This window comes from Micromys minutus (assembly GCF_963924665.1).
Source record: "Micromys minutus genome assembly, chromosome: 23".
NCBI classification, from domain to species: Eukaryota; Metazoa; Chordata; class Mammalia; order Rodentia; family Muridae; genus Micromys; species Micromys minutus.
Window position 1 is genome coordinate 4,256,286 of NC_137958.1, and position 13,495 is coordinate 4,269,780.

The 13,495-nt window shown below is 36.5% G+C and overlaps 1 protein-coding gene across 1 annotated transcript in view; it reads right to left on the bottom strand.

Annotated features, from left to right (window-relative positions):
- SMCHD1 (structural maintenance of chromosomes flexible hinge domain containing 1) overlaps nucleotides 1–13,495 on the bottom strand; it is a 119,108-nt gene that overhangs the window by 69,028 nt on the left and 36,585 nt on the right. The window contains exons 12-20 of the mRNA XM_080936447.1: nucleotides 12,419–12,602; nucleotides 10,637–10,831; nucleotides 9,346–9,459; nucleotides 8,597–8,703; nucleotides 7,703–7,785; nucleotides 7,429–7,542; nucleotides 5,316–5,393; nucleotides 4,820–4,939; nucleotides 1,353–1,497 (exon numbers count right to left, since the gene is read on the bottom strand). Coding sequence (XP_080792573.1) covers nucleotides 1,353–1,497; nucleotides 4,820–4,939; nucleotides 5,316–5,393; nucleotides 7,429–7,542; nucleotides 7,703–7,785; nucleotides 8,597–8,703; nucleotides 9,346–9,459; nucleotides 10,637–10,831; nucleotides 12,419–12,602 — 1,140 coding nt within the window. The remainder of the gene's footprint in view (nucleotides 1–1,352; nucleotides 1,498–4,819; nucleotides 4,940–5,315; nucleotides 5,394–7,428; nucleotides 7,543–7,702; nucleotides 7,786–8,596; nucleotides 8,704–9,345; nucleotides 9,460–10,636; nucleotides 10,832–12,418; nucleotides 12,603–13,495) is intronic.

Here is a 13,495-nt window from a genome sequence, read left to right on the forward strand (position 1 = left end):
CTCCTGACAGTTTATATCCAGGTTACAATCAGATTCTTTGAGCCCACACTGATTCTTAGAGCAGACATGTGCATGCCCAGCAGAGTGAGCCATTAGTAGAAGAAATAAAATGCAAAGGCTTCCAACTGCTTCCCAAAGCCTGGTACTGCAACTACTCTTAGATAACTTCCACAACAGCACTGGTCACAAGCTGTAAGTGTATGTGCCCTTTGTCTGGTGTCTTTACTGTGCCGGTCACAGACCTGCTGACATGCACTTCACAGAGCTGTGCTGTGTGTGCCTATGGAGCTTGCCAAAGCACTCACTTTTACTTCAATCTGCTTCAAGCTCCCCTGCGGGGACTCCCCCTCCTACTCTTGTGTAGTTCTGTACGTTAGGGTCACTTAGTTCTCCGTTCATTACTTCTGGACTTCTCTTGCTCTGCCTACTCTTCACTGTACTTCAGTGCCTTCCCACAGCATGTATTCTTTTAAACAAGCAGAGAACCATTAAAGTTATAACCATCACTAATCCACCATTTCCAAGAAAATCATTTGAAAGGCATAAATTTAAAAAATATCAAAACAACAAAAACACCAGAGTCAGATTTTTTTCCCCTGACTTTTAAATTTTCCTTAGCAGGTTGCCTGTAATCACATGATGATTTTAACATTTATTCAACAATAGAACATTTCTATTGTGTCTATCTTTGTTTTCTGGAATAAAAAACAGAATTTGGGTGTAATTCTCTTTCCTGATCATGCAATACAAAAGAGAATAAAGGAACCTCACGTATAAAGGTGGAAGAAGAATGAGAGAATAACAATTATAAAAGTTAAAGAATAATCAGGTAGGCATGGCTGTGCATACCTATAATCCTAAAACTTAGGAGGTACATGCAGAGGAATTACCCCTAGTTGAAGACCAGCTTGATCTACATAGTGAGTTCTAGGTCAACCAATACCATATAACAAGACTGTTTTACAAAAAGAAAAGAAACAGTGTCTTCCATGTTCAAACACAAGCCCAATTACCTGGGTTTGGGCTTAAAGGCAAGAGTTTGTTGGCTGAACTGTCCTCTAGACCTCAGCTATCATCACTGACCAAACAACAGAGTTGCCACAGGACAACACACCATGCTTGCAAAAAGGAATGGAGTAAGACCATCTACTTCAACAGTAAATCTAATAAATATACTTCCTCGAAGTGATTTATAAATGACACTGTAGTCTCAGAGGATGGCCTGGGGCCAAATAAATCCCCTGGAATCATAATACCAATGCTAATCTTATATAATTTACACATGAAAGAGCAAATACTTAGCACATACAAAAGCAAATACTCAACAAAATACAAATCAATCCTTCAATTACCTTGCTTCAAGAACTGGCTGAATATCAGATAACAGTTGGGTAGTATGACCAAATTCATCTTGTAACTCCAGAGGAATATTAAATGGAACTCCAACACGAAAAGGAGAATCCAGAAGACGAAACAAAAACTTTTCTGGCTTACCCTCTTTAACAGAACAAATGGGAAAAGAAATTAATTACCTAGTAATGTATCCAATTTATAAAACTTTTATCTAATTTATTTAATAATATATTGAAGGTAAGAAATAGCTCCAACTACAAGGAAATAATAAAGATGATGCTTTAAGTCTGTACAAGGACTGAAGATGGCTCAGCAGTTGAGCACCTCACTGCTCCTGCAGAGGACACAAGTCTGTCAGGTAGCTTAAGATGCAGTAACTTTAGCTCCGGGGTATCTGGTGCCCTCTTCTGGTCTCTGTGGGCACTTGCACACATTCCCACACACTGATATGTCATCAAAAATAAAACAAACACTTAGAAAAAAATCTGTGCAAAAAATTAGCTAGTGCCAAAATGTAAAAATAAGTGTAGAAATTCAGGGGGTAGATATCAAAGTGTTTCTTTAATTTTGTTCATATTACTATCATTGAAACAGTCCCACTATGTAGGCTGCCCTTAAGCTTGTGGCAATCCTTCAATCTAACTTCCCAAGGCTAGATTATAGATAGGTATACTACATCATGCTAAACTTAAAATTGTTTCTAAACTGTCAAAGTGTAAGACTATAACAAAGGATGCCTATGCCCTTAATAAAGAATTTCTAAGATCAAACAGTTTTCGTTAACTATAGATGGATTCTTACAACAAGAAAATAAGGAAAGAAAACTACAATACACAATAAGAAACTAAAAAGGAAAAATGACCTGCTCGTATGTCTCGTTTATTTAGTGTGGATAGATACAGGCTCCTGTGTGCACATAGTCACGCACTGTGAGGAACCAGTTCAGCCTTGAGTATACTCTATCACTGAGCTTACATCCTATCCATGAGCCATCTAGTCTCAAAGTGTGATCTCTACGCTTCTGGTTCCAACTGTCCCTTGGAATTAACTGGAAATAAAACTTAAGAATCATCCTTAATACAAAAATTGTGGTACATTTACACAATGGAATACTACTCAGCCACCAGAAACAATGACTTAACCAAATTCTTAAGAAAATGGCTGGATCTAGAGAATATCATCCTGAGTGAGATAACCCAGTCACAAAAGAACAGACATTATATGCAGGCACTGATAGTGGGATGCTAACCCCAGAGGCTCGGACTGCCCCAGAAATAACTCACAGACTGTATGAAGTCCAAGAAATAAAGAAAACAAAACAAAACAAAACAAAACAAAAATAGTCATGCTCACCAAGAACACAATGACAAATTCCGGGTTGTACCCTGTATTACATGTACTGTCTGCTCATTGTAAAAAAAAAAAAAAAAAAAAAATCTTTACACACCAAGAAAACTTTGACTATTTCCAGGTTGCTTCTTGTTTTACATGTACTTTATGCTCATTGTTACTGGTGAGATCTTTATCACACTATCAAACCTTTAAAAAAAAAAAAAAAGTACTGACAAAAATGTATTGTATAATTTTATGCAAAAAATGCTTAAAATCTGTACATGTATCTTTGTTTTGTAAAATAAAGTTGTTAAAAAAATAAAAATAAAAAATATTATAAATGATAAAAAAAAAAAAAAAAGAATCATCCTTAAACATGCTGAATCAGAAACTCCTATAGCCAGGGCTACTGACACAGATATTTAGGAGGCTGTCTAGCTAAATAATTCAAGGTGAGCTGAGACACATTGCTGAGGTCCTGTCTAAAAACAAAGATCACTGAAGAGGTCACCCTAGTGAGGGTTAGCTGAACATCCACAAGGCCCCAGATTCAATGCACAGCACAAACACACACACATGAAGATATCCTTAAAGTGACACCCAGGAGGCTGTACTTAACAAGCCTTTCAAGGCAGTTCAGTTACAAACTCAAATTGAGAAGCACACATCAAACTAATAAAATAAGCACTATTAAAAAAAAAAAAAAAAAAAAGCAGCCCTTACCTGAAAAGGTAGAGAGATTGCTTAACCACTAATTTTGCTATGTAAATACTGAGGTCAGATGAAATTAGCTTGTAGGACATAAATTTTATGTCTATTGTGTTCTACACATAACTTTTGAGGTTTCTTGCTATTAACCCTAAAGAAACTAACAACAACAAAAGGCTTTTTTTTTTTTTGGTCAAAAAAACTAAATGGTTCACCAGAAAACTATTTAAAATATAACAAATCTACACCATGTAGTAGATGTCCAGAACAAGAATAATTTTAACAGATATAACTTTGGGGCTGGAGAAATGGCTCAGTGGTTGAGGTCCCAGGTTCAATTCTCAGCACCCACATGGCTGCTCACAACCACCTGACACCCCAGATACAAGGCTTCAGAGGTGTTTTCTGGCCTCCATGGGCACCAGGCACAAACACGGTGCACAGACACATGCAAGAGAAACACCCATACATATTAAGTAATATAAAAAAGCACAGCACTCAAGCCTCTTTAAAAAGCACTAATAATAATGACACTGCAGATTTTATGTACTACATCTACAAAACAAACAAGGAAAAGAACATGAACACTGAAGACCACACGGGCAAATGTAACTGAGCATTAGTGACACAGGCTAAGATCACTAAATCCTTAAATGCCAACAAATCAAGGCAACAGTAAACCACACAACAGTATATTCAAGCTACAATGAAACTGGAACACAACCAAAAGATTTGTTGAAATCACTGTTCCTGAGCACAGAGAACAGTCACTTGTCTTCCTCATCCCCAGCAAAATATTCTCTGTGGATATATGAAACTGACTACGCAAGGTAGAAAAAACACTACCAAGAAAAAAAAAATTACTATTATTAATAGCCCCACAGAACAAAGTTATTTAATCCATGGAATGGGAAGATAATGCTTTAAAAAGGGAGTAACAAAGAATGACTCAACCAGATAAAAAATTCAATATTAAGCAAAGAAATGTTAAAGCTACTTCAAGTAATAAACAAATAAAAATAGATAAAAGCAAGAGATGAAAAGGAGAAAAAAAGAGTGTAACAATCTAGAAACCCAGTATTTTCATATTAGATATTTTTAAAAAATAGAAAATCAAGTATTTCAAGGAAAATAAAATGATTCAAAACTAAAATGTATAAACTACACAGCACCTGATAAAAATGAATCTATAAACATGAAACTCAGAACTTCAGAAACTGAGGAAAAAGCTTCCCCAAACATCTGAAACTATCCAAAGATATAAGAACTAGAACAGCCATACAGTATGAAAAGAATAAACTAATTAAATTCAAATGTAAAAACATGCCTTCAGAATTAAGAAAGGACAGGAATCACTATATACTTTTATTTCCCCTTGATTTAAAAATGGCACCACCAGCAGACTGAGATACAGTCTTTTGCTTACCTTTTACAGAAAACTTGATTGCTTTGGATGGCAGTGACCTTCCTGCATAGGTATCTGCATTACTTTCATTCAACACCACTTGTAATTTCAATGTATAATTACCCAGTTTCTGGATATTTTCTGGTTAAGTAAAGAAAAATTGAAAACCGTGTCAACATATACTGATTTATAATTTTCTTTTTGAGGTACATGGGGATCTCACAAGACTGCCCACTGTTCTTAACCCAGTACACTCAGTAGTTCTCACGCTGGGCTCCCTGAGGAGCTACTACAGATATGAACCACATGCAGGGGTGGGGTGGGGGTTGTTTGTAGTGGTGATGGGGATCAAACCCAAGGCTCAACCATGGCAGACAAGCATGGTAAAACCATCCAGAGCTTCATTCTCAGAGGACTTGATTCTACCCTTCTCCTCTGGCACAACATATGAATATATACATGCAGACAAAACACATAAAAACTTATAATCTAAGAAATAAAATTCAGAGTAACTCACCCATTTTTTTAAACCAGTAAGGCCATTTCCCTCCATGTTGACTGATGTGTGAAATGATTTCTTTATTTCCACTTGAAGCTTGATAAAAGAAAACAGAAATACTGCCTTGAGAAACTGAGTATAAAATTACAGCATCAAATATATTTATTTATATTTATTTGCTGTTTTGAAGCATCACACTACATAATACTATCTTATGCAAATGAGCAAAACAATGAGAGTGTGTATTACTTAGCTCATTACAGTGCTTTCGTTTGAAGGGTGAAGTAGTGGGCCAGAAGTACCTCTGACCTAAGAAACGCAGTCCTTCGGATAGATGCCCAGATAAGTAAGTACTGATGGATATGGTTTCTATTTTTGACTTTTTGAAAAACTTCTACACTTACTTCCATAATATGTGTGCTAGTTTACAAGCCCAGCAGTGAGGACGGGCTTGCCCTTTTCCATGCTCATCAGCATAGATGGTATTTGTTTCTTGATGATAGCCACTTTGCCATGACATACATTGTCAACATTTTTTAATTTGCATTTCCCTGGTGGCTAAGAATATTGAACACTTCAGAATATTGGTCATTTGTTTTCCTTCTTTTGATAATTCTATATTCTGCTCTTGGTCTATTTGTGTGTGTGTGCACTTTTATCGTTTAGTTTTTTTAAATCTAAGTTATACTCTAGATGCTGACCCTATCAGATGTGGGCAGAGACTCTCTCTCAGTTGGTAGACCGAGTCTTCATGTGACTGTTTCCTGTGCTGTACAGAAGCTTGTCCATACCATGGAGCCCATCTGTGAAACGCTGGCCTCATTTCCTGCCTAAATCATTTTTCAGGAGTCTTTACTTGATGCTTCTGTTATGTGACGGCCTCAGATTCATTTGAAGTGCATTTCTAATGTAGAATGACGGACAAGGGTTTGGCTGCACAGTTCTATAGGCAGAGATAACCAGTTTTCCCAGCACCATTTCCAAGGAAAAGGTTACGTTTGGAATCTTTACCAAAAAAAAAAGTCTAAATCTTATATTCTGCTCCATTGATTCACAAGTGTGATTCTGTGCTAGTATCTTGCTGTGATCATTAGAGACAGGGCCTCGCTATGTAGCCCTGCCTGCCATGGAACCTTATAGACCAGGCTGGCCTCAAACTCACAGAAATCTGCCTGCACTTGCCCCTGCCCCTGCTTCTGGGTCTCTCATCCATTACTCTTCATCAATGTTGCTTTCTGTGTTTCTGAGAGATCATCTAAGCCTGGAGAAAATGGCCTTGGTCCTTAAGCATCTGTGGTTATTGTTTAACTTCCTGAAACTGGCCCTGCTTTGTGTTGCTTGCCTTTAAAGAACACTGAGAGAATACACTTGAGTGCTGCACTTACTGTTAGTCCTCCCAAACTCTAACCTCCTTCACTCTTCCTAATCCCACTCCCCGAGCTGTGCTTTTCCCGTTGACTGACTGGAGGTCTGACTACAGGGGTCGTCGAGGTTGGACAGTGAATGACACACCTGGAAGGGAGCGGTCCAGACAAGTGGAAGTGTTGGAGGCTTTTGGATAAGACCAGATGTCTTGAGTGTATATTTCAACAATTATTTCTGTTAGCGTGTGGCTTTGCTTTCCACGGTATTATGTAGTGTAAAAAGGCTGAGAAAAATAATCTCATTGCTGGCATGGTATTGACCCATAGCCCTCCCATATCTGTCTCTTGCTACTCCTTTCTGCCTTCTCTATGTGGGAGCCTCGCTCCCCCTCACAGGATGTCTGACTTGTGCTGGCAGGTAGTTACAAGGGGCGCCAGAACAGCCTGGTTCTGAACCATCCTCGGTTTCATCAAATCATATCCTTTCCAATTCCTGGAAATGGATAACAAATTCCTAGACAAACTCATAGGAATTTACAGATTGCATTTTTTTTTTTCCAAGCAATGAAAATCTCCTTATTCCTTGAGTTTTGGGCATATAACTATTCCTCAGTTGGGTTGCCCCACCTGACTTTTTGTTAGAGTATATCTTATTCTATTTTGAAACTTTAACCAAATTCTCTTTATTAACCATATAGAAGACATGAAAAGTTAAAGACATTCATCTTTTTATCACATATTTACAGAGTCCAAGCTAATCTACATACTGTGCAGTATAACTTTAAGTTCAACCAGCAGCTTCTTTGATCCTCCATGACTTGTTCCTGGGAGCTTCTGCATTGCTTCCCCCTTCTTGTTTAGGATTTCAATTCTTAATGCACCTGTGAGCCCAGAATGAAAAGAAAGGGTGTCGTAATTACCCACTGAGAATCTGGAAGCCCTTCGTGCTTCATTTTAGTATTTTATAGTTTTCTATATATTAGAAGTAGACAATTAAAAAGAAGAAAGAAACAGTGAGAGGGACATTAGCAAACAGCATACCGATTGGCGTTCCTGCAGGTCTGACTTCATTTGGCACTAATTCATCTCCTTCAGGCCAAGTTACAGACAATCTATCAGGAAGCCTATTATAAAGTAAGCATATTAATGCTTTGTGAATTCAGTTAATGACAACATTAACTAAAATATGCAAATTACCAGAATATTAGGTACTATTGATATATTAGAAAAGTTAGGCCTACTCTTGCTTTGCCTAATAAAAAGCCAAAATAAAAATCTACCTTCATATTAACACTTAGATATGACATTTCTCTTGATTTATAGTATAAAATACCCTTTAAAGACAAAATAAAATAGCATTATTAACTTAGCTCAAATATGGAAATCAAATCTATTTCATTTCCTTTCCTTTTTTTTGGTTTAAGTGAAGGTGGTAGGGCCTGTCCACGCTAATACAGCTGTCCTGGAACTTACTATGTAGCTCAGGCTGGCCCTCAATGTCCCGCCTCAGTCTCCTGGGGGACCTTCTGCTACTATGCTACTAGCTACTACTTTTTCACTGTTCTTTACTTCTTAGAAAGTACTAGCTTCCTCTAGCTAAGCTACACAAAATTATTTTAAATGCCTTTGTCAACGTATAAACAGATGTGACACTTTAGACAAAATTTGTATCTTTTTCTACAAATCTAGGTTCCTGTCTAGTTATAACTCTCAATATTTAATGCCAAAAAGTTTACCTCAGGCCACATGACACATACAAAAATACTGAATAGCACTACAATATTGGGTTAAAACAAGATAAAAAAAAATTTTTTGAGATAGGGTATCACAGGTAGGACTGGCTGTCCTGGGGCTGTAGGAACTGGCCTGCCACTGAACTCCCTCTGTGCTAGTGTCTGGCCCAACTCTTACGTTGTGTCTTGAAATTCAACTTACCTTGCCATTTCATCTTCTACATATTTTCTAATTGTTTTCTCAGCTACTGTCCTGTCCAGCTTTGCAATGGGCACAGTTTTTATTTCATCATATAGTGCCTGGGGTTCCTGGACAAAAATTTATATCAACATTGTAAATAAAACAATTTAAACTTAGTTACAAAGCTAGATTGCTTAATGACTAAACAATCTAATCTATTAATTTTTTTCAAAGAAATCAATTTCATCCTGATTAAGTATATAAATGAGTTAACTATTTTTAAATATTTAACTCTTGATCTTCACTTTAAAAAAAATCTAACTTTAAAAACATATTCCTCTATGCACACACAGAATGAGTGTGTCGACACCCATACAACTCTTGGCGAGCAGACTTCTCACCTCTAGTGACTGTTCTCACTTTTTATTTGACCTATATAATCCTAACAAAATTCAAATAAGAAGAAACAGTATAAAAAGAGAAAAAAAAATTTAAATCTTGGAGTTATTTATTCTTGAAATAGAATTGTGTCCAAGGATTATTTGTCTGTCAAAATTATATAAATTTGCTTTTTACAAAAAGTACTATGATACTAATAGTAATATGCATATATGTAAAAAACTGGACATATAAAGTAATATAGATTATTACAAACATTAAACATAGAACAGAAAATTATCCTGACAACAATCACTTCCAAAATGGAAGTGAATTTTGCATTTATAATATAAAATGAAACAAGAGTTACACTACCTCAGTAGCTTTCTTACCATTGCGATCTGAACTTCACCTCCTGTGGCATACACTTCTCCATCATGATCACCATGAAGGAAAAATCTTACAATGCTTCCATAAAAAAGAGGAAGTGTCTTGATTGTCTTGACCTAATATTTAACACAGGACACAATTCAGTTTAAAAATAACTACTTCATAACTCTTAAGCGTGTGAAAAATTTATTAACAATCACTACAAAAGCCAATGAAGCGAACTAATAGAGTGTGAAGCTTCGCACTTACTCTAAGCAAATCTGTGTTGATAGGAGCTTCCTGTTTATAATCTCTACACTTGAGAGTTCAACACTAGATCACACAGTTACAGGCCAGCCTAAAGTCACATAGTAACACTGTCTCAACACTCAAAATCTAACCCTCTTCCCTTGAAAAGGTAGTACAAGTATTCTCATTGAGAATGTAAAACCAATCAGAAATCACTCTAAGTTATTTTGATTATCTGTGTATTAGGTAGCAGGACAAACCTACCAACTCAATGGTTTATTATTTTCAGAACTGGCTATCTAAAAATGCATTTGCTCAGGTCCATGATGAAACTGGAAACGGATTACTCCCTGCTCCTTGCACCTCTTTCCCTGGCTGCCTGGATGCTGTGAGTTCTAGTTTCCTCCCAGTCCTTTCCATCCCCTTTGTCATCTGCTCTCAGTCCTTGCTACCTCTAGGACTTAACCCTATGCTGGCACGCCACAGTAACGGAGGGCGTGGCTGTTTTTCTACCTTTGCAACTGTTGAATATATATAAACTTCTTCCTCTCTTGAGGCTAACTCAAATGCCACTTTTCACCCAAAGAAGTTTATGATTTGGTCTCTTCTTCCAAGTCCTAACATTATCCAGTGTCAGAAAACACTCCTCTCCTAACTTTTCATTCAAATCTTCATCTCAGCTATGCTTACATGACTTCCATTTGTAGGTTAAACTATTCCGAGACCCAAGCACATCTCATGTCTCTATGTTCACAACACATTTAAAATCAGAAAATACTGTTCAGTGACAAAAATAACTAAAGAAAATTATAACACATTAAAAAATGCTTTTACTCCAAGTGTGTAAGGTTAATGTTAAGAAAAGAAACAATACTTTGTTAATGGAGCCTTTGGCAAATAAATAGAATATTTAAAGAGACAGAAATTATATATTAAAATTGCTTTTTTTCATACTTTACTGGTTCCACTGAAACTAAGATAACCATTTTTGTAGTTAATAAACTTCAATACACCTATAATAGCAGGCAATTCTGAGAACTTAGTTTGGATGCAAGCCGAACCTACCAGTTGACCTGCTTTGTATATTTTTCCGTCCCATTCTATTGCTGAGAACGTTGCCCAGGGGCCTTGCTTTTTAGTGGGAAGATCTGGACGGGTAATTGTTCCTTTAAAAAGTGTAAATTTTATTTGTTTGTCATGCTTCTCATGACAGTCCTTCAGCCACAAAGCAAATTCTCTGTCAATTTTCATCCTCTGCTCCTGTAAAAATGGGAAATGTTCCATGAAACACGGCTATCACTAAACACAGACAGCCACGGTTTGCCGCTCATCTTACTGTCCCTCCATACTGCATACATCAGGAAACCTAGGTAGAAATTAAACTACCTTGCTATGTATTTTCTTATACAAACTTAGATTTTGGAAAATCAAGGCATGTTTTCCTTATACAACTTGATTAATACAGATTTCTTTTATAGAAAAAAATGGAGTAGAATTTAAAATAACATAACTTACAAGAATGAAGGAGCATAAACACTGTGCTATGTGACAGACTTGTCTGGTAACTTAAGGCTGGTCATTACCCATCTTTTAGCAGCTAAGCATTAAACTTCTGAAACAGCAGTGCAGAGTAAATGACTCTGAAGTACACAGGTAGAAAGCACAGTCTTATCAAAGTCTTATCAAACTTCTAACACTTTCTTCACAATGGAATTGTTTTGGTTGTGTTTCATTACCAGTGATGTAACTTTAATACTGATCAACCTCAAATCACCTTTAAGCAAAAGCATTCCATAACTACACACCCTGGGTGACTCACAAACAAGATGAGAATTGCAGTTAGTGGGTAGTCAGGTAGCTGACCCGGTAAAGACATTTGTCCTCAAGCCTGAAAACCTGCATCCCATCTTTAGAACTCACATGGTAGAAGGAGGTAACTCACTCCATACACATGCACACACACACACACACACACACACACACACACACACACACACACAGAATTAATTAAATCCTTAAAGAGTAGTTAATGTTCTGATCCCATGAAACACAACTAAACCTATTTTTATTAAGTAGAGATGCTAAATGATACCAAAGTCCCATATTAAAACCTAATAAAGCTGGGCATGGTGGCACATATATATATATATATATATATAATTCTAGCACTTAGGAGATAGAGGCAGGAGGACCAGGAGTTCAAGGCCAGGCTAGGTCATAAAACGTTTGCGGCAAGCCTGCCTTACATAAGACTATCTCAAGAGAGGAAAAGACAGAGCGGCGGGGGAGGGAGAGGAAGAGAATATTTAATAAAGGTGAAGTAAAGGAGTAAATTTTACCCAAACATAGTTTAGCTAACTTAATTTTTTTAGTAGAATAATTAAAAACTCAACAAAAGTTAAACCAGCAGTCTCACAAAAAAAAAAATTAGCTGATATACAAAAGCATAAAAGTTACACATACTGGTGGGGTAGTATGTAATATCTTATATACTATAAAATATTCAAATACAATTAAGCAAGTTTATTATGGGGAAATGACTCAGCTGTTAGGTTTATTTGCTGCTCTCAAGGCAGGGCACTGCTTATGAGTCTTGTTCTATGAGAACTGATGCCCTCCTCTGGCCTCGGTGGGCATATGATTTCACAGACAAACATATACACATATAATCATAATATTTAAATATTTATCCTAGCAAACACTGTTTATTTAAACACAGTAGTCTTCTGAGTAAATAAATAAAAAGTATATAAAATATTAGTACAAACCAACTTAGCGTATACATTTGGTCTTATTTAAAGAGAGATCATTGACAAATATTCAAAGCTAGACACTTAAAAGGCATACCTGTCCATTTAAAATTCTTGTAAAAAGGGTGTTCTTATCTTTCAATTTCAGCTCAAGATCCATAAATGTCAGCTTATTTGTGCTGACCTGAAATTTGTCATTAGTGAATAATGCACCAGATATTCTATTAAAGCACTCAATTGGGGCAAGCCCTCTCTTCTTAGGAGGCGCACACCAGTCAAAGCTGGAACAGAACAATATTATTGGTCAGTAAAAAGATTAGGTTAATAGATGCCAACCCAGACTACGATAACCAGTAAAATTTTCAATTACAATAAAAAAAAAGAAAAAAAAAACCACTGTACTATAAAAACAGGTTTAATCAATATCTATTTGCAAATCCAGCACTACAGAAAGCACCAAACAAAGACCAAAAAAATCCTTCAACTTGAAAAGGTTAACTACACCCAAGAAAACACAAGGAATACATAATCCCAAAAGAGTGGAGCACCCACACATAGCGACATAAGAGAAAGCAACGAACACTGTTCATTGATCTCCAATAGTGATGATCTCAATTTCCCAGTAAAGGGAAACTAAAACACACTAAAGAATGTATGCGAACAGGATCCATCCTTCTGCTCCATCAAAGAAACACCTTAACACCAAGGGCAGACATCACCACAGGGCAAAATGATGGGAAAAGATATTCCAAGCAAATGAACCTAAATGAACCTATAAACAAGCTGGTATAGCCATAGTAATATCTGAGGAAAATAGAGTTCAAACCAACACTAGCCAGAAGAGATAGAGAAGGACATTACATTCTCAAAGGAAAAATTTACTAAGAGGACATTTCGATTCTTAACATCTATGCATCAACCACAAGGGCATCCAAAGTAATTAAAACAAAACAAAACGAGACATTACTACAGCGACATACTATAGTGGAAGACGTCAAGCCAACTCTCACCAAGAGCAGATCATCCAAACAAAAATTAAACAGAGCAATGCTGGAACTAATTAATGTCATAAACCAAATGGACCTAACAGACATTTACAGAACATTTTTTTTCTCCCAAACACAAAAGAATATACCCTTTTCTCTGCCCAACCCTCACTGAATGTTCTCCAAAA